At 35.1% G+C, this 22,025-nt stretch overlaps 1 protein-coding gene and 1 pseudogene across 1 annotated transcript; both read right to left on the minus strand.

The window, feature by feature from the left end:
- Positions 1-95: 95 nt before the first annotated feature.
- Positions 96-2,394, minus strand: LOC139883853 (probable LRR receptor-like serine/threonine-protein kinase At3g47570; annotated as a pseudogene).
- An 18,350-nt stretch (positions 2,395-20,744) lies between these two features.
- On the minus strand, positions 20,745-21,241 carry LOC139883854 (uncharacterized). Its single transcript, XM_071867969.1, has 2 exons — positions 21,151-21,241; positions 20,745-21,061 (listed from the first exon to the last, which is right to left on the minus strand). Exons 1-2 carry the CDS (start codon positions 21,239-21,241, stop codon positions 20,745-20,747), a joined length of 408 nt encoding a protein of 135 aa, XP_071724070.1.
- Between the last annotated feature and the right edge of the window lie 784 nt (positions 21,242-22,025).

Below are 22,025 nucleotides of genomic sequence, written 5' to 3' on the forward strand. Positions count from 1 at the left end.
TTTTGAATCAATTTAAACCAAATGGAAAAATAGCTTTATCATCTTCAAGGGGAAAAAAAAAACTCTTCAATGATGTCAAACTTTTATGTCATCTTTCAGCTTCTCCTCCGCATTATCCTTGATGGTCTTGAAACTTCAACATCTCTCAAATACTTGGCTCTCATTTTCTTCAACCTGTTAACAACAACTCCCATGTTCTTCCTCTCCTCAGGATGCTTTGAGCACATTCCAAGGCTAATTCAAAAATAAATAAAATACAATCCGTCTTTGACATTAAATTTTCTTCTTCGTTTGCTTCAAAAAATATTTTCCTGTCAACAACTTTAGAAACTTCATTAGGTAATGAGTGAGTCACCCATGATTTCAAGCTTATTTCTTCATTGAACATGTTGTCGGTTGGCATTTTTCCTGTAAAAACTTCGAGGAGCAAAATTCCATAACTGTACACATCAGTTCTTGTAGACACAGTCCCTTGTAATCCACACTCTACAAAAACAAAAAAAACAAAAAGTTAGAAAAAGAAAAAATGTTTTAATAAAACTGGCACATACTATTATAACTCTAAACTCGTCAAAGTGTCAAGTACTTTGGAAGAAGAACAATATTTATATTTACAAGTAAAATGAGGGGACCGAGTGTAGAATTACCTGGTGCCATGTATCCAATAGTAGCTAATGTAATTGTTTGTGTGACATAATCATGATCACTTCCACTTAAGAGTTTTGCTATCCCAAAAGCTGCCACGTGGGCAACCATATCTTCGTCTAATAATACATTATTAGGTTTCAAGTCGCAATGTACCACTGGCTGTGGAGAATCATTGTGAAGATAGTCCAAACCTGAGGCGACATCTATCATTATATCAATCCTTTGTTTCATATCAAGAAACTGATCTTCAGAATACAACCATTTTTCCAGACTTCCATTGGGCATAAACTGTAAAACTAGGGCGTTGAAGTCCATCCCATAGCAAGCAGTCAAGATTTGAACGAGATTTCGATGTCGGATATTCCTCATAACTTCGCACTCAACTTGGAAGCTTGTAAATGCCCTGTCTTGCAAGTGGAAAACTTTTATGGCAACGATCGTTCCGTCGGAAAGATTTCCTCTATACACCGATCCAAAGCTCCCAACTCCGAGTAACATGTCATTGTTGAATCCATTTGTTGCATTGAATAGTTCATGATATGAAACTATTCTCCATGTTACCGCTGACAATGAAATTTGACCGTTGTTCTCCAACGAGCTTCTTCTTTTCCATTTGAAATATCTTCTAATTATTATAATAATAACTAGAATTATCAAGATTGTTGCTGCTAATAATGGGAGAACAAGTTTTAGAACTTCTTTCTTGCTACGTACACCGACGGAACGGCAAGGCAGGAATTCCTTGTATATTGAACAACATAGTTCATGATTTCCCATATAGGATCGAACCGAGAAGTTTCCAAAAGGCCCCTTAGATGGAATTTTGCCTTCCAGAATATTGAAAGACACATTAAAACTCTTGAGGCTAGAGAGTTTCACAAAAGATTCTGGAATAACTCCTGAGAGGCTATTATTTGATAAATCTAAAGAGACAAGGCTTATCGAGCTACCAATTGAATCTGGTATAGTGCCTTGTAAGTTATTGTTACTGAGGTTGAGATCTTGTAGACTTTGGAGACCTCTTATCGTGGTAGGAATATTACCAGAGAATTGATTCTTAGATAAATCCAAAAAAGTCAAAGCTCGCAAACTCTGTATCTCTTCAGGAATTGACCCATTTAATGCATTTAATGACAAGCTCACTACCAAAATATATTTGAGGCTCTAAAGAGACGAGGGTAAAGTTGAAATAAATTTGTTGGAGTCCAACCAAAGATTTCTCAAGGAAGTAAGATTGGAAATGCAGGAGGGAATTGATCCAGAGAGCTGGTTTCCATATAAGTCCAATTCAAACAAGCTTTGTAAATTACAAAGGGCACATGGAATGGACCCTTGCAATTTATTGTCAGAAAGAAACAAACCTTGGAGTCTTTGAAGTCTTCCGATAGTACTAGGGACTGATCCGACAAGTTCATTTCTTGAAAGAGAGAACAATATCATGTAGCTGAAGTTGCTATTAAACAAGTCTGCTGGAATCTTTCCTTTAAGTTGGCAATCAGTTGCATGGAATTGCTCTAAAGAAGAAGAAAGGTTACTTCCTAGAGCAGTTTCAGGAAGGAAGCTATTCAGTGGATTGGATGATAGCACTAATATTTTCAAATTAGGCAATTTAAACAAAAAGCCCCGATGATCATCATCAATAGTCAACTTGTTATCCTCAAGATTTAGCCACTTGAGTTGTCTTAAATTACCGATTGTATTGGGAATATGCCCAGAGAAAGAGTTCCTATGAAGGTCGAGTTTCATAAGAGCAGAAGCATTGGAGATGGAACTAGAAATTCTCAATAAATTATAAATGTATAACTAAACTCTAAAACATAGACGAAATAATACATTTTTGAATGTCGGTAAACGGATATACTACTCCCGTATTCAACAAACACGGAGACAAGGTCATTAATTAAGAAAATATCATTAATTAAAAATGTTGTTTCATCTATTTATAAAAGTACTTTCAAGTTTTAACAAAATAATCCTTTTATTATGAATACTGTTTTACGTGACCAACTAATCGATTTAAGACAGAAAATACTAATAACCAAAGGCATGATAGAAATTTATGAAGACAATATACAACATTTTCAAGAATTAATAAGAGCACATCATAAAATGAAAATAATACATTACGCTAGTTATCTTATACATCAATATGAACATACTAGACAAAAATTAAAAAAGGAGAAAAAATATTTGAGAATTTTAGACACTTTAAAAGTACAATTAGAAACTACATGATGGCAATAACATCTAATATAGTAAAAATAAAAGAAGATTTAAAAGATATTAAAAATGAATTAAATGAAAAACTAAATAATCTAGAAAATATGATTATAGAAAATAAGAAAACTATTGAAGAATCGTTTTCTATAATAAATGAACATATAAATCAACATAAATCAAAAGACATATATCAGAAATTAATGATTCAAAAAATTGTCTTAAAAATATTAAAGATCTATTAGAAAATCAGAATGAAAATATTTTTCAGGAAGAGGGAGATATTATAGAAAAATTAAACGAAGAGTTATACAAATTTGAAAAACTAAATTCAGAAAAAGGAAAATCTATAATTCAATACCCAAATATTCAACAAGAAATTATTATTACAAAACCAAAAAGAATAATTACTTTAGAATTACCTCGTAGAATTGTATAATGGAACAAGAAAATATATCCGATCAAATATCAGAAGTTAGGCAACTTCTATCTCAACTAAAAATTATTGAAGAAGAAAAAGAAACTTATGAGCATAAAAATTATACCATAGATGATAATAAAAAAGAAGTAGTATATGGATATGAATCAGAAGATGATTTACCATTTAGAATGAAACTAGAAGAAATTCCAGAATCAACTTCAGGTCATAAAAGAAGAAGAGAGTTTTATCATAATGATTACATGAATGAAAAAGGTTATACTAGACAAAATGACAAATGGAAAAAATTTCCTGATGAATATACACCATCAATTAAAACTAATATAGATATCCTAAATCTAGATTGTGTTCAGAATAAAAAAGAAGTTTTAACTCTTTGGATGAATAATACAGGATTAATAATTCAACTAGAAAACATATTTCAAGATTTCAATCCTAATCTAGTTTGGACTTTTGTTACTTACAAAGTAACAGGATCCGTGAAAAAACTATTTACAAACTTTATCACAAGCACAAATAGATATTTTACTAGAGAAAAAACAACAAACTCAGAAGTTTTCTTCACATTAGTAGATACCATAAATAGAGAATTCCTAGAAAAAGATGATGTAGATAAGAAAAAAGCGACTGAAGCCGCTGAAGCAGAAAAAGCTTTATGGCATCTTAATAATATACAAATTTACAATATGTGTGATCTAGAATCTTATACATGTGAATTTCAAAAATACTATTATAAATTACCTGCAGAATCTAGAGAAGCACATAAAGAAACATATCTAAATAAATTACCATGGCCATTAAGTAAAACTATAAAAGATATATATATGGTAGAAGTATCAAACAATAGAATAGCTCATACATTAGGAGGAGCTATAGAAATAACTCAAAATTATATAGCTGAACAATGTTTACAACGATCTATAAAAAACCAACTTAAACATCCTATCGGACAATTATGTTGTAAAAATAATCCTAGAGTACCGGTAATTATGGATGTAGCAAAGAAAAAAGAAAAATCATAAAGAAATATAGATGGAGGAAATTCATGAGAAATAAATATAGGAAATACAACTATAAGAAAAATAACTTTAGAAAAAGAAAGTTTTTCAAAAGAAGATTACCATATAAAAAAGAAAAATATTGCCCTGAAAATAAGAAAACATGTAGATGCTGGCTATGTAATGAAGAAGGTCATTATGCAAATAAATGTCCTAATAAAAAGAAAACTAAAAAATAAAGAAAAATTAAAATATTAAATATAGCAATAGAAAATCATCTAGAACCAATAGAAGATTCAGATTCTGAAATAGAAGAAATATATGAACTAGTATCTAATAGTAGTCAATCTTATGATTCAGAAGAAGATTATTCATCTTCAAATGAATAAACCTAATCCTAATTGTACATTCATAGAAATAAAATATAAAGAAAAGTCTTATGATGCATATATAGATACAGGAGCAACTTTATGTTTTGCTTCAGCAAAATTTCCATTTCAGTGGAAAAAACTACAAAAACCGTTAGTAATATCAATAGCAGATGGTAGTAAACATCTTATATGGAAAGCATCATTTTTTTAATAAAATAAAAATAAGAAATTATATATTTATAGTACCATCGATATATCAACAAGAATCAGGATTATCCATAATAATAGGAAATAATTTTCTAAAATTATATCAACCATTTTGTCAATACTTGCATCATATAGAGCTAACTGTACCATCTTACAAAAATCAGAATAGTACAGTTATAAAAATACCAATATTAGTAAGGTTAAATAAATTACAATTACTCAAAAACTTAATGTTATAAATGAAAGATTAGGTATACCTATAGAATTACAAAAAGAAGTCGAAAATCTATTAGAAAATGTATGTAGTGATAATCCACTAAATCAAAATAAAAATAAAAATCAAGAACTAATAGAAATAAAATTAAGAGATCCTAATCAAGAAGTAAATATAGAAAATAAAATCCCATATTCAAAAATTGATGTAGAAGAATTTACAAAAAAATGTGCTGAACTTCTAGAAAAATGAATATTAGAAGAATCAACTAGTAGGCATGCTGCACCCGCATTTTATGTAGAAAATCATAATGAAATAAAACGAGGAAAAAGAAGAATGGTGATTAATTACACAAAAATGAATGAAGCAACAATAGGAGATGCTTACAAACTATCTAGAAAAGATTATATACTTCAGAAAATTAAAGGAAGTCATTGGTTTAGTACTTTAGATGCTAAATCAGGTTTTTGGCAGTTAAGATTGCATGATAATACTAAGCCATTAACAGCCTTTACTTGTCCTCCCCATAAACATTATCAATGGACAATATTGCCATTCGGGTTAAAACAAGCACCAGGAATTTATCAAAGATTTATGGATAAAAACTTAAAGGGATTAGAAGAATTTTGTCTAGTATATATAGATGATATACTAATCTATACAAATAATACGTTAGAAGATCATTACCGGAAATTAAAAATAGTCTTAGAAAGAGTCAAAGAAAGAGGATTAGTTCTAAGTAAAAAGAAAGCAGTAGTTGCCAAAAAGAAAATAAACTATTTAGGACTAACTATATCCGGAAATGGAGAATTAAAGTTACAAGATAATATAATAGAAAAATTAAATAGTTTTCCTTCAAAAATAGAAGATAGAAAACAATTACAAAGGTTTCTAGGATCCCTGAACTACATTTCAGATCAAGGATTTTTCAGATCCTTAGCTAAAGAAAGAAGGCTACTACAAAAGAAATTAAGTACAAAAGTCCTATGGACATGGAATATCAATGATTCAATACTTATCGACAAGCTGAGAAATGCTTGTAAGAATCTTCCAAAGTTATACAATCCACAAAGTGATGACTATCTGATTGTGGAAACAGACGCCTCTCAAGAAACTTGGGCTGGCTGTATGAAAGCAAAAATCAATATACAGACTGAAAAGTCAAATAATAATAAAGAAGTCGAAAGACTGTGCAAATATATATCGGGGACTTTCTCAGAAACTGAGCAAAGATATCCAATACATGAAAAGGAGACACTTGCTTGTCTCAAAATATTAAGAAAATGGAGAATCGAACTTCTTACTAAAGAATTCGAACTCCGTACTGACAGTAAATATCTTACAGGTTTTATCCATTACAAAATAAAGAGCAACTTTAATCAAGGAAGACTAATCAGGTGGCAGCTCGAATTGAGACAATTCCCAGCCATCACAAAATACATAAAATCAGAACAAAACGTCATTACCGATACATTAACAAGAGAATGGAAGCAATCATCAAAGGAATGATGGACCAGATCGAAATCAAAAGAAAAGAAATAGTTCAGAAGTAGACTGAAATACAACAACTTGAAGCAGCAATCACTCAGTTAGGAGGCCATATTCAAATATCAGAATCACTCAGCACAAGCGTGGTGGATCCATCCTTTTCCTCACCATCATCAAAAACAAAAAATACTGATTCATCACCATCAGCAATTACAACTACTTCATTAACAGTACACTATGATACTACCAAATCATCCCAAAAAAATTTCTATGCTATATTCAATGGACCAATGAAAGGAGTATATGATCACTGGCACAAGGTCTCTCCTTTTGTTACTGGTCAGTCTAACATCCAACACCAATCATTCACAACCAGAGAAGAAACCCAAAAGGCCTATGAAGAATACCAAATCCAACAAATTCAAACAGAAACTCCCTATTATAAATCCAAATTACTTTCTTCACCATCATCCTCATCCAGGCATTCAGGAAAAATGACCTCAATAGGTAAAATTCCCAACTCTAGCATCTTCAATATTCCTACTAGAGAAGAAAAGCACAAAGCCAAACAACCATCACTTTCATCATTTAATGAGTGTTATTCAATGCTCAGTTATTATTCAGAAAAAGAAATGAGCCAACATTTTTACCCAACTGTCAAAATAGATTCTAGCCCAAAAGCAGTATTTCTCCTTGATACAAATCCTTTAACACTATATAAATTCTTTATTCATGGCCTAATAGACACTATCTACCTAAAAGGCACCAATTTGCTCTCAAAGTTTCCTTTAGGACCAGCCAGTGCCATAAGAAACTAGATGATCCGTATTGGAAAAGATAGAGAAGGAAAGGATAGGGAAATATTTATAAAAATATATAGTTCTCTTCCGGTTTTCAACAAGGATAAAATACTAGTTCCAAGTTATGCGGTCATGGCTCTAGGAATATCAAACAAGAACTACCCACCAAGAGATGGACCAACTAGTCGATTACTAACAGAAGATGAGATTGAAGAACTTAATGCCAAATACTTTGCTGGAATATTAAGAAACACTGGAAAAATCGATACCTATGGAAAATATTTCATAAACTATAGAAGTGAAAATATTCTAATCCATTCAAGGTACAGTCAAGAAATAAGTGATGAAGGATTAAGAGCAGTTCAGATATTCGAAGGACCATTTTCAGATTTCTCTGGACCATTAGCACATCTTCCTCAAAGGACAAAAGAAATGATATGCATTCTCTTACATAGCAATAGAGATAGTAATTCTTCAGACTCTATCTCTATAATAATGGAAGAAGACAAAAAAGAAAAAAGAAGATAAGGAAGAAAAACCATCCACCCAAAAGGAATCCAAAGATGAAATAATGACAACCACTATCTGAAGCAGAAAAAAAGATGTCCATCCACTCAGCCCAAAGAATTCAAAGAAAAATAGTAACATTCACTAGTTAAAGTAAGATGTAGACATTTGTGTCTTCTTGTAAAAAACGTAAGCCCTGATGTAAATTTCTAAGGGCATCAATAATACAGCAATAATGTAATATCTAGGGGTGTTAAGTGGAATATAGTCCACTCAGTTTATGTATAAATATGTATTCTCTGGTTCATTCAGAACTCAGAGTTTATTGAGTGAAATAAAATTCTCCTTTGTTTGTTTGATAACAAACCAACGCTTTGATTTCCCGTTTATAGGAAATCTGTTTTACTATCAAATACTCAAACATCATATAAAAATACTACAATCAGACACCCAAGCATTAAAGCAATCTATCATCAAGGAATCCAAAGATCTTCAGCAAAAATATTAGCAAAGCAGAAGGATTCAGGTATGGATTCACCAACGAATACACTTGATTTACATTTAAAAGATTCACCAACTGATACACTTGATTTATCTTTAATTGAAAGTTCTAATACTGCACAACTATTTGCTTTACAAAATGAAACTAATCAAAAAATAACTCAACTAGAAGAAATAATTTCCGATTGCAAACAGAAAGTAGATATAGAAAAAATTAAAGAAATAGAAATATCATTCAGAAGAATATTACCTTCTGACCTAGCAAAAGAAATAGCAACTAGATATAAGACATATCTATTTTCATTAATCGATAACTCATATAAGAAGATAGAAGAAAATATGGATATATTAACTCATATTGAAATACAATTAGAATATCTATACGAAACTAATATGTATTACGATACTAGAGAATTAGAAGCAAATTGGTCAGACCAATCTATTTAGATTATATTAAACGTCTGTATTCCTATCTTATTAATAATAATCTATTTATTTTCTTTCAATTAGTCAATTATTCAATTTTTAATCCGCGTTCTAGAATTTGGTATCAGAGCTAGCAAAGAAAATTATGGATTATATTGGAAATATAACACAAGAAATATATCTTATGCGCTTAAGAAAAAATAGCACAGATCTAATTAGTCTAATAAATCATTGCGAAGATAAAAATAGCCGAATGTCATAATGATCTCATAATCATCAGAAATTTAGATCCAAGAAATATCGGAATCCTAGATGATATGCGTCGAGAGATATCAAATAAAATTGATCTTTACTGCATCATTCTAGAACAACTTAGATTTTACAATAGATAAAAATGGAAAAAGAAATAGCTTCGACATCATCATCAATTAATACTATAGACTATTTAGATCTACAAGAAGAGAAATGAACCTTCAAAAGAGATATCTTAGTTAGCAAAAATATAATCAAAAAAATTAAAAAAGAATAATTAAATCTAAAAGAAGGACAAGATATAAAAAATTCATTAAGAAATCTTCTAAGTAAGAAAAATATTCTTTACTTTGGAAAAATTACTGCAGAATATCCAATAGAAATTTCAACTACGACTGGAGAAACTAGTATACCTATTATAAGTGGTAGTGAAATTAAAGAAAAAATTAATAAGTTAAAAATAAAACAAGCAGAAAAAGATAAAATAGGTTATATTCACATATCAACTATTTAGATCTTAATAAAATCAACATTCATGGAAGGAATAGATTCGCCAATAAGATTAGCAATCCGTGATGATAGAATTCAAGATCCACGAGATAGAATAATAGAAATAGTAAATGGTAATTTAGCATATACGAAATTAAAATTTAATGTATCACTTCAACTAGGAATATCTTTGTGTACAGAAAATCTAGATAGGTCTTTAATAATAGCATATAAATTTATAGAGATAATTTAATGGCAAAAGAAAACTATCCATTTACAATAACTTATGAAATAGGATATGCACTATCTAATAGTCACCATAGTATACAATTCAAAGATAAAGATAAAATATTTTTAGAAGATCTATTTGGCATAACAGCCAAAGTAGGAACAATAAAAACAACACCGATTAGTTCAGTACCTAGAATAGATAATACGATAATAAAAGAACAAATATTTCGAAGGCCAAGCATGAAATTAATTAGAGATAATATTAATTACATAAGAGAAGAAGAACCCTCGTCTTCTAAAAATAATAACATACAAAATAAATTATCAAAATTAAATAATCATCTACTAACAATAGAATCTAAATTAGAAAAAAATTTGTAAGGACCAAACTTTAATTTTATAAACTCTAGAAGGACTAAGTTATATTTTCAGATAAAAACAAAATAGAAAAAATAAAAGTAGGTCCCACGTATAAGAAAATTAATTAAGCAATTAGCATTCCCGATTTCTTCAAATACGGGAATAACTTTCCGTGTTCACTTTTTAGGGTTAAGACATACAATAGTAGTACACCCTAGAAATTCTTCCGTTGAGGTTATTTCCCCGTAGGTTCAGCTCTTGCAAATTTGGAAGCCCAAAACCTAAATATGACGGGATGCTTCCCGAGAAGTGGTTGTCATTAAGATATAGATAATTTAATTTTGAGGAATTGAAGATGGCTAGTGGGATTTCACCAAACAAATTGTTTGAGCCCAGATCTAGAAGCTCCAAATCATCTAGGTCGCCAATTTCACGCAGTACCTTCCCTACAATTTAAATTCCTTTAATCTTTTATACCAATTCAAATCTTAATTATTATCACATCTTTACCTCTTGCTATTTCTAACAAAATAAATCAAAATTGCAAACGAATAAATATATCAAACTAATTAATACAGTACCTGTCAAGTGATTGTACGGAAGATCTATCTCAACGAAGCTGCAATTATTGAAATCTTTTGGAATAGATTCTGTAAGGTTATTATTACGAATTGAAAGATATTTAAGCATTGAAAGCTTATGACAAATATCTGATGGGAGAAATCCAGATATACTATTGGAGTAGATGGAGATGAGTTCTAGAGGTGAAATGTTAAAAATCTTTGATAGTGCGGGACCTACAAAAAAAATACAATCGTATATTAAAAAATAAAAGAAATATAAAATATATATATATATGTCACGATCGTGGATGGATCATGACTGAGTAGAAGAGTGATAAAAAAAGAATTAGACTATTAAGAGAAAAGAATGTAATGTTTGTATATTATATGATATTGGGCTAAGCCCATATAGAAATCTACTAAAAGTCTACGCCATTCTAGAGCAAATAAGATTATAGGGACTCAAATGAAAAAAACATATAACTATAGTTATTATTGTGACAATATTTATATATATACACTTGCATAGAAAATGTAAATAATATTACGTAAAATTGAAGAAATTTACCATGCAAGTTATTAGTGGCGAGATGAATTTCCCTCAGATAAATAAGGCTTCCAATGCTAGTTGGTACCTCCCCGCTAAAATCATTATCATCAAAAGCTAACTCTTGAAGCTTTGTGCAGTTTCCTATACTTGACAGAAGTTGACCATATAACTTGTTAGAGCGAACATGGAGCACTTCAACATTTGGAAGATTTTCGCACATGTTGCTGGGGAGATTTCCTGACAAGTTATTTTGTGATAACTCCAAAATATCCAAGGATGAAAGGTTGAATATGGTAGAAGGAATGGTTCTAGAAAGTTGGTTTGCACCTAAAACCAAGACCTTTAATTTATGACAATCACCGATTTCATCTGGTGTAGATCTTGTAAAGCTATTATAAGAAAGAGACAACTTTTCAAGCCTCGAAAAGTGCCGATCCATGATGGAATAACTCCACTAAAACTGTTTGAATATAAACTTAAGATTTTCAAACGATGCAAGTTCCTCAAGTTTTGAGATAGAGATCTGTAGAAATGGTTGTTTCCAAGATCGAGAGAGGAAAGAAATGATAAGTTTTCAATATTCGGAGGGATAGTGCCTTGAAGACTCATGCTGGAAAGATTTAAAGATATAACTCTACGATGGAGTGGACCACAAGTGACCCCAACCCAATTGCAAATGGAAGTAGCAGTCGACCAATTTGTGGCTAAAATACTATTATTTGGAGTATTGATCATAATATGATCTTTAATATCTAAAAGAGCTGACTGATCAGTAGTGACGTTGGTTTTGGTACTCATTCCTAAACAAAGAAGTGATGATGAGAAAATGATTACTAAAATTTGAAGGAAAAACTTTGCCATGATGTTGAAAATAAAAGACACTTTTGGCTTAAAATGCAAGTGCTCAGGACTCGTGTATTTATAAACAACTAGGTATGCAAGGATCATATAAATAAAATCTTAATTACACTTTGAACCACACTAGTTAATTATTTTCCACACTCAAAACAGAAAATGCAATCTTAATACAGTTTGAAAAACTAGTTATTTTCCACACTAAAAACAGATTAGTTTACTTGTCAGTCGAACGTATCTCGCAAGTAAAATAATTCATCGTATTTTGTAAGGCACCGAGACTTTCGACTCTGAAGATCAAAGAAGGGGAATTTTGCAAAAGGGAGAGGAAAATAAGAACCATTTTGATGATGAAATTATCTGTACATTGGAAACCATATGTACAAAAAGAATGCAAAAGGAAGCAATCTATCCTAGAAGAAAAACCATCATGTTATTAGAAGGACGAGCTTCCTCTTGTTCGTTGTTGACGGCGACAATCAGCTCTTCCTTTCCAACCTAGCAGTTATTTGACCTATACTTATTCACATTCCGTGTACTTCAAGAAAGATGGAATGAGCCTTGTCCTTCTGTTATGGCGTACAAGAGCTTTTCTTTCATCATCTTCTGCAAAGCATTTGAAAGTGTATTCCGACTGAAACAATAGGTTAGTGCAGCTGTGCTAACGGTGGCAGGTCAGCACAGAAAAATCAAAACACAATGCAGAAAAATAACAACGATATGTTCACGCAGTTCGGTTTCCCTACTCTGCGGGGCCTAGCCCAGAGGTAAACGGCATTCCACTATTCTTGCAACAATAGGACAGAACAATGATTATAATTCGCAAATCTATAATCTACTTCCTATCTCACTAAGTGTATTTGTCGTTCTACCTAAAGGAGCCTAATCTAATGGACCAGGACTTACAACGATTTGCCTCACCAAATGGGTAAGGACTTCTCGCAACCCTCTTTCAGATTACAAGTGTCGGTTGCCTCACCAAACGGGTAAGGACTTTCTCGAGACCTCTGCACGGATCACGAGCGCCAATGCCTTGTCAAACGGACAAGGACTTCCTTGCAATCCCCTAACGAACTACAAGTGCCACAAGACGATGCACTGCATATAATCAACTCTGAATAGTTGGATAAGTGCTCTGATAAGTACCAACACCAGTTTAAGAGTTCACGAACAATACGTCAATAAAACGTGAACAATATGGTGTATGAAGGTATATGTGCGTTTAAGCTATGTTCCTCTGTGTGTGTCTATGTGTTCTTCTGTCGAGTCTTAAACTTCTTAAATAGAGAACTCACTACCTTCATCAATTCGGAAATCAATTCTCTTACAGAATAGGAATTGTATTCCTAAAGAATCCATACTTCCTTTTTGGTTTAGGAATCAAACTAGGAATCCTTTTTACAATAGGATTTCCATATTTAAACCAAATCAAATAAGATCTTTGATCATTCAAATCGAATCAATTAAGGATTCTTCAATTACTAGTTTCCCAATAAGACTTGTGCTGCAAGAATAAGCAAATCTTCTGTAGAATCAGTTTTGACGAAAATAGCCAACTTACTGTAACTGTTGTGTGATCAGAATCAAACAGACACAGATTTGCGACACAGGCAGTTTGCCTCAACAATCTCCCCCTTTGGCATTTTTGACAAAACTCTCTATTATAATCTTCAAATCTTCATGTAGCAACGGAAGCTTCAACAACGGAAACAACAAGTCTTCACATCAATGGTAACAGCTGGAAACTAGTAGAGTGCAAACAAAATTGGACTGTGTTAACACATTTTGATAACACGCCAGATAACACTGTGTTCACGGATGTATGATGACACAGGTGTGATTTGCACATATCTGACCGCTAGGATTTTGAACTTGAGCTATTCATCCAAGTTTTTCGCTCATCCAAAATTAATCTCCCCTTATCGTAATGATCTCCGTTTTCCAAGAGCCGAGATTTTATCACCCCCTTTATATATCTCCCCTTTTTTGTCAATAAATTGCCAAAGACTCCATGTAGGAGGGATAAACTAGCAAATTGGTCAGATGATTAGACAAATATGCAAAAGTTATTACAGACCAAATAAAATATCCAAGTATGTCTGTAAAAATTGCACATAAAAAGGGTCCATAAACTCCCTCTGAGTTTTAACTTTTGGCAATACGAGCTTCTAGCAGCAGCCTTTCAGTCCTTAGCCGGTATTCTTGCTTCCTTAGAAATTTCACCATGTCAGTTGCTACAGCGAGAGCTTCTAGTGTCAGGACATCCACTTCTTCTTCCTTTACTTCCACATTGTTATCACTGATGTCCACCATATGTATTCCATGAATCAGTCTGGAAGTAAGCTTAAGTTTCTCCGATTGAGTGAAGTCTTCATTAACACCGATAGTCAAACCTTGATTGATCAATATTGCAAAGATAGTTGTTGGATATACATAACTTTCAATTTTCTCAAAACGACCACCAAAGGAAACTATCTTGTCATATGCCATCTCACCTAGATCAAAACCAACCTTGGTTCCAATTTTAAACAATAAAAGCCCCAATTTTTGACTTACAATGTTGGTGTGACGACAAGGCATCCAGTTAGCCATAACAATCTTGTGCAACGCTGAGTAGAAAGATGTTAACTCAGCTGGTTTCAAGGCAGATTCTCTAACTGACCATGTACGCTTGCATCCTCCACTCAACTCAGTCACAATGACATTAAAGTTTTCTTTGTATTTTTCTTCTGGGTTCCAGCATTCGAATGCATCAGCTAGCAATTTTGGTGAGATGTTGTAATGTCTGCCACGAACGAAGACTCGTTGATAGTTGGGTGACTCAACATTATCAATCCCAACTGGCATATTGCAATAGAATTCCCTGACGACCCTCTCAGCATACTGAATGTTTCGTGTTACACTGGCCCACAAATTCTCTTCAATCAGGAGTTCTTTTAGATTAAACTCCTCAGCTTCAGCTCTCACCGGCACCTTTTCTGCAATTATCTTCTTTCCAGATGCATACAACCAAAATTCTTTTACAGCAGAATTCACAAAGGTTCTTGTCTCAGGGGATTGTTCATCCAGAGAATCTGGAGCGGCAGCTGGACCATATTCAGATTTGTTCAGAACAGTCCGCTTTCTTTTTAACCTTCGCTTCTCTCCTGTGCTTACAGGAATCCCAACACCATTGTCTTCCACAGGCTTCTTAGTACCGTCAGCATCCTCCTGTTCTGCCATAGTAGCAGTAGGAATCTCCCCCTCAAGATGAGCATTCTTCTCAGCATGATGCTCCCCCTCTGCTTGAGAGTTTTTGCTAGTCTCAGCTCCGGCACAATCCTTTGTGTAAGCATGATCTGCAGCAACCCTTGGTATACTAGTGCCTATTTTCTCTCTTCCAGCATTTTCAACAGGACTCTTAGTCTGTTTTTGGCTAATTGACTTCTCAGTACTCAGTTGTTCACTATTTTCCTTAGCAATATCGATAATTACAGTTCTCCTACCCATTCTACCAGAGGGGAAAGGAGTATTACTTACCGGAGAAAGTGGATGAACCACCATTGCTGTTTTTGGGTTCTTTACTGCCCTGTCCTCATCTTCTGAGTAATTTTGCGAGATTTCTTCAGATTCGTACTGTACAAAGCTTCTTCTTGGTGGAGACCGCGAGGAATCTGAGGACGAGATAGAAATTGGCGATACTGAGGGATTTGTTCTCATGTTCGATGCAAGTCTAGCCAAACGACGAGCTCCATTTCTTGTAGAACTACTGCCTTTGGTTCTTGCCATTTCTGAATCTTTGGAGCTTTTTAGAGGTAGGAAGTAAATGCTTAGGGTTTGGGAAAGCTTTTCGAAGGTTTGCTGTGAGAAAGTGTGTTCGTACAAGAAGCTATGTAGGTATTAAATTTGATCTTGTGCTTCAACTCTATAACTTCCCCCTTTTGGCATGTTTTGAATTTTCGTGGGAAACTCAACTGCTACGCGGGCCAAATGCATATGCTAAGCCCATCTCTTTCTTTCTTCTTCTCTATGCCCGGCTGATTCTGTTCTGGGCCAAGGAATTCGTTTCGGCCCATCTTCTTTTCTGCTGCTTCTAGTCATCTCTTTTGGGCCTCAGTTCATTAAGCCCAATGTTTCTTCCTCTTGTAGAGTAAAACCACACTCTACCCCTCTTTTTGTATTTTTTTTTCCCGAAACTAAAATGACATAAAATAAGATGGTATTATACAAGGGAAGGAAGCACTTATCTTAAGTCTCAAGTAATGGAGCAAAGTCCGAGAGCTCCTCTCAAGAACTCAAAGCGACTTGCGTCTAGACTCTTCGTAAAGATGTCCGCCAATTGTTTTTCGGTTGAGACATATTCCAAGATCACCTTTTTTTCTTCTACAAGTTCTTGAATAAAGTGGTGACGAACTTGGATGTGCTTCGTTTTGGAGTGTTGCACAGGATTCTTAGAAATACTTATTGCACTGGTGTTGTCACAGTAAATGGTTAACACCCCTTGCTCTAAGCCATACTCTTCCATCATCTGTTTCATTCAGAGTAACTGTGCACAACAGCTGCTGGCCGAAATATACTTTGCTTCAGCCGTGGATAATGACACCGAGTTTTGCTTCTTGCTGAACCAAGATACTAGATTGCTTCCAAGATAGAAACAACCCCCTGATGTACTTCTCTTGTCATCAACACAGCCTGCCATATCAGCATCACTATAGCCAGCTAGCACTCCATTCGTATCTTTTGTGTACCAAAGCCCCAACTTTGTGGTTCCAGAAACATAGCGTACGATTTGTTTTACAGCTTTAACATGTGTTTGTTTTGGATTGGATTGGCTTGGTATCTTGCACACACTCCTACACTGTAGCTTCAGTCAGGTCTGCTGGTGCAGAGATATAGCAGACTCCCAATCATACTTCGATAGAGTGTAGGATCGGCACTTTCTCCTCAATGTCCTTTGACAAATGCTCATTCGTCCCCATTAGCGTCCTCATCGGTTTGGCAGTCTCTAATCCAAACTTCTTTACCAGATTCTTGGCATATTTTTCCTGAGTGATCGACGTTCCGTCCTTGCACTGTTTGATCTGATATCCTAAGAGGTAGCTAATTCACCCACCATGCTCATTTCAAACTCGCTGGCCATGCTGTGGATGAATTCTTTCGTTCCTTCTCACTAGTTGAACCAAAAATAATATCGTCAACATAAATCTGGGCTATGGTCAATTCTCCCCCTGTGGTATTGAGAAACAGAGTTTTATCAACACCACCTCTTCGATAGCTCTGTTGACATAGATATACTAACAACCTTTCATTCCAAGCTCGTGGAGCTTGCTTAAACCATATAGTGCTTTTGTCAGTCTGTACACATGATCGGGATAGGCTGGATCAGAAAATCCTTTAGGCTGCTCAACATACACTTCTTCATTCAAGTACCCGTTGAGAAAGGCACTCTTGACATCCATTTGATACAGTGTGATGTTCCCATATGCAGCTCAGCTATCAACAGCCTGATTGATTCAAGTCAAGCAACAGGAGCAAACGTCTCATCAAAGTCTACTCCTTCAACCTGTGTATATCCCTGTGCAACCAGACGTGCCTTGTTTCTTGTGATATTCCCCTGTTCATCAGTTTTATTCTTGAATATCCACTTTGTACCAATGATATTGCAATGCTCAGGTAGTGGAACCAACTCCCACACTTTGTTTCTTTCAAACTGATGTAATTCTTCCTGCATCGCAATTATCCAGTGTTCATCGGTCAAGGCCTTGTTGACTTTCTTTGGTTCAATCTTGGAAGTATAAGCCACGTAATTTACCATATCTCTATAGTTCTTCCTGGGTATGCCTCTTGTTCTTCTCTCGAAGATGTCACCAATGATATCTTCAGTGGAATGATTCTTCTAAACTCGTATGAAAGGATATACATTCTGGTTTGTGACAGCAGGTATAGATTCCTGGGTGTTCCTGGCATCTGTGCTAACAGGCAACGCCTCTACACTAGGTGTGTTTTCATTGCTGCTCACACCTTCCAATCCTAATGCCCCACACTAGGTGTGTTATCATTAGGGCCGAAGTTGACTGACTCCAGGTTCACCATCCTCTTGTTTTTCCATTCCAACCTGCTTGTCATCAAACACAACATTGATTGATTCAGTGATAGTATTAGATTTTTCTATAAGAATTCTATAAGCTCTACTATTAACTGAATAACCAACAAATACTCCCCTTTCACTTTTGGAGTCGAGTTTTCTTCTAGGTTCTCTGTCCTTCAACATGTAGCAGGGGCTGCCGAATTCATGGAAATATTGCACTGATGGCTTCTTCTTTCTCCAGATCTCATAAGGGGTTTACTTGGTGTGTGGCCGAAGATACACCCTATTTATAATGTAGCATGTCGTTGATATGGCTTCTCCCCATAGCTTGTAGCTAAGCTGTCGAGCATGGATCATGGTACGGGTCATCTCTGTATGGATCTATTTTTCCTTTCCACCACTCTATTTTGTTGAGGAGTAATGGGTGCAGAGAATTCATGTGCAATTCCACTATGCTCACAGAATGCAGTCACGACTGAATTTTCAAATTCTTTTCCATGATCACTCCTGATTCTTGTGATAGCACCAGTTGTGTTCCGTCGATCATTGTTTAGTTTGGTGCACAACTTTATGATGTCATCAGGAGCTTCAGACTTTTTCTTAAGAAAATCCACCCATGTGTACCTGGAAAAATCATCAACACAAACAAATACATAGGATTTACCTCCCAAGCTTGGAGTTTGGCATTGGCCCCATCAAGTCAATATGCAGGAGTTGTAGGGGCCTCTCCTGGGGAGTAGGGAACTTTAGAATGCTTCTGCTTTGTCTGCTTCCCTAGTTGGCAATCTCCACACGTGATGTCAGGATCATAGGTTAAGAGCTGGTAAGCCTTTCACAGATCCTGTCTTCGATAAATCTGCTAGATTTCTGAAGCCAAAGTGCCCAAGTTTCTTGTGCCACAATTTTAAATTTTCTGTGCTAGTCTTAGGGATTTTATATCACCATCCAGAGTGTATGTGTTGTCGGTTTGTCTTGTCCCTGTCATGATCACTGCTTCTTTACTGTTGATCACCTTGCACCCGTACTTGTTGAATCGGACTTCACAATCTTCGTCGCACATTTGAGCTATGCTGATCAGATTGTGTTTGAGACCTTCCACTAAGAGGACATTCTTTATCTTTGAGCTTGACGAGACTGGCAAACTTCCTTCTCCAATTATGGTATTTGAATTTCCATCGCCATATGTGACAGTCCTCTGTTTCTTATAGACAATGTTCTTCAAGTTTTCTCCTTTTCCTGTCATGTGCTGGGAACAACCACTATCAAAATACCAATCAGCTACCTTCTCGGATGAGAATCTACACATGAGACTCTTCAATTCTCTCTTCTTTACCCAGATTTTCCATTGGGTGTGTTTGACAATATCAACCTTTTTCTTAGGATGCCTTTTTGGAAGTGAAGAGATAAGTCTTCGAATATCAATATGTCGTGCAAAACACCACGGTCTTATATGTCCAGGCTTGTTGCAATAGTGACATACGATTCTATTTTTAGTCACTCTGTTTTTGTACCTTGAACTGCTTCCTTTTTCCGTTCTTGATGGTGTGTGTCCAACCCCAAATAGATTATTCTTTGGAGAAACTTTATTCAGGATTTCGTCAAGATTTCCCTTTCCTTTGTTGAACTTCTCCATAGCAAGGTTGGCTTGTTCTAGCTTCTTCTCCGATTTCTGACAATTCAGACTTCAATTTATCGATCTCAGTCTCGTATTTTTCAATTATTCTGTCAAATCCTTCCTTTCGGCTGTGAGTTGCTTCAATTCATCAGAAAGTATATGGTTGATTCTGAGAGATTCCGTCATTTTTCCAAGAAGGTCTTTGAAGGCAGCATGTATGTCTTTTTCATCATCGCTATCTGAGTCCCCATCTGTATTTGAGTTCTCCTCTGATTTATCTGTGCTAACTGTTTTTGAGTTCACAGTTTCATGGGCTGTGCTTACAGATACATGAGCTATGAGCGCAGTATGGGCAGGAAACTCGATCTCACTTCCACTATCACCGGATTCAGACTTGTCTTCGGACGTCTCCTCATCACTCCAAGTAGATATGAAAGATTTCTTCTGTTTTTCAAGAGTGTTGGCACACTTCGCAGCAATGTGACCAAAACCTTGACATTCATGGCATTGTATCTTCTCTTTCTTGAATCTGGTTTTCCCTTCGCTGGATTCACCCTGTTTATACCGTTGACTACCTCCTCCTGACTCTTTCTTCTGGGAGCTTCGATTATTCTTCTGGTTTGTTGAAGAGTAATCATTGAATTTTGCTTTGTTGAACTTCCTATACATCTTTCCCATATTCTTCGTTAACAGAGCCAGCTGCTCGTAAATTGGCTGTTGATTACCTGTGTTAACAGGTACATCTTCTACTTCAGATTTAAAGGCAACAGATTTTGATTTGGACTTTGTCTCTGTTCCTCATCGGCAATGTCATCTCATGAGTTCTGTGCTTTCCCATAAGATCATCAAACCGTAAGTTCTCAAAATTAGTAGATTCACTGATTGCATCCATCTTCGAGCTAAACTTTTCCGATAGCGAGATTAGCACCTTCCTCACCAGTTTGGATTAAGAAATTTCCTCGCCAAGAGCAATAGATTCATTAGCAATGTAACGAAGATTCTTTTCAAAATCAGCAATAGTTTCATCATCTTTCATGGTTAGAGTTTCAAACCTGGTAGAGATGAGATGTAACTTTGATTGCCTGACTGATTTTGTTCCTTCGTACGTGAGTTGAAGTGCATCCCAAGATTTCTTAGCAGTTTCGAAATTTTGAATGATCTTGAACACACTAGGACGTACGGCACATTGGATAATGCTAACAGCTTTGATGTTTGCAGTAGAAGTAGTTGATTCAGCTGCAGTCCATTGGTCTTCACTCTTGACTACTTCAGCACCATTAACAGTGGCAGTAGGAGGTGTCTACAGAACCTGTGTAGCGCGCCAGATATTTTCTCCTTGGCTTTTCAGGTACCACTTCTTCTGGTCTTCCAATAATCGTAATTGGATTCCGTCAATAGGGGAGGACGAATGGTTGAACCGCCTTCTTCAATTCTATCTTCCATGGTCAGAATACTCAAGATCTTTTCTCAAGAGAATTCTTGAGCCGCTCTGATACCACTTGAAAGTATATTCCGACTGAAACGATAGGTTAGTGCAGCTGTGCTAACGGTAGCAGGTCAGCACAGAATAATAAAAAATACAGTGCAGTTAAAATAACAACGATATGTTCACACAGTTCGGTTTCCCTACTCTGCGGGGCCTAGCCCAGAGGTAAACGACATTCCACTATTCTTGCAACAATAGGACAGTACAATGATTATAATTCGTAAATCTATAACCTACTTCCTATCTCACTAAGTGTATTCGTCGTTCTACCTAAAGCAGCCTAATCTAACGGACCAGGGCTTACAACGATTTGCCTCACCAAACGGGTAAGGACTTCTCGCAACCCCTCCTTTCAGATTACAAGTGTCGGTTGCCTCACCAAACGGGTAAGGACTTTCTCGAGACCTCTGCACGGATCACGAGCGCCAATGCCTTGTCAAACGGACAAGGACTTCCTTGCAATCCCCTAACGAACTACAAGTGCGAAAGGACGATGCACTGCATATAATCAACTCTGAATAGTTGGATAAGTGCTTTGATAAGTACCAACACCAGTTTAAGAGTTCACTAACAATACGTCAATAAACGTGAACAATATTGTGTATGAAGGCATGAAGGTATATGTGCGTTTAAGCTCTGTTCCTCTGTGTGTGTCTGTGTGTTCTTCTGTCGAGTCTTCAACTTCTTAAATAGAGAATAAGCAAATCTTCTGTAGAATCAGTTTTGACGAAATAGCCAACT

The sequence above is a fragment of the Rutidosis leptorrhynchoides genome, unplaced genomic scaffold (genome assembly GCF_046630445.1).
Source record: "Rutidosis leptorrhynchoides isolate AG116_Rl617_1_P2 unplaced genomic scaffold, CSIRO_AGI_Rlap_v1 contig460, whole genome shotgun sequence".
In the NCBI taxonomy this organism is placed as follows: domain Eukaryota; kingdom Viridiplantae; phylum Streptophyta; class Magnoliopsida; order Asterales; family Asteraceae; genus Rutidosis; species Rutidosis leptorrhynchoides.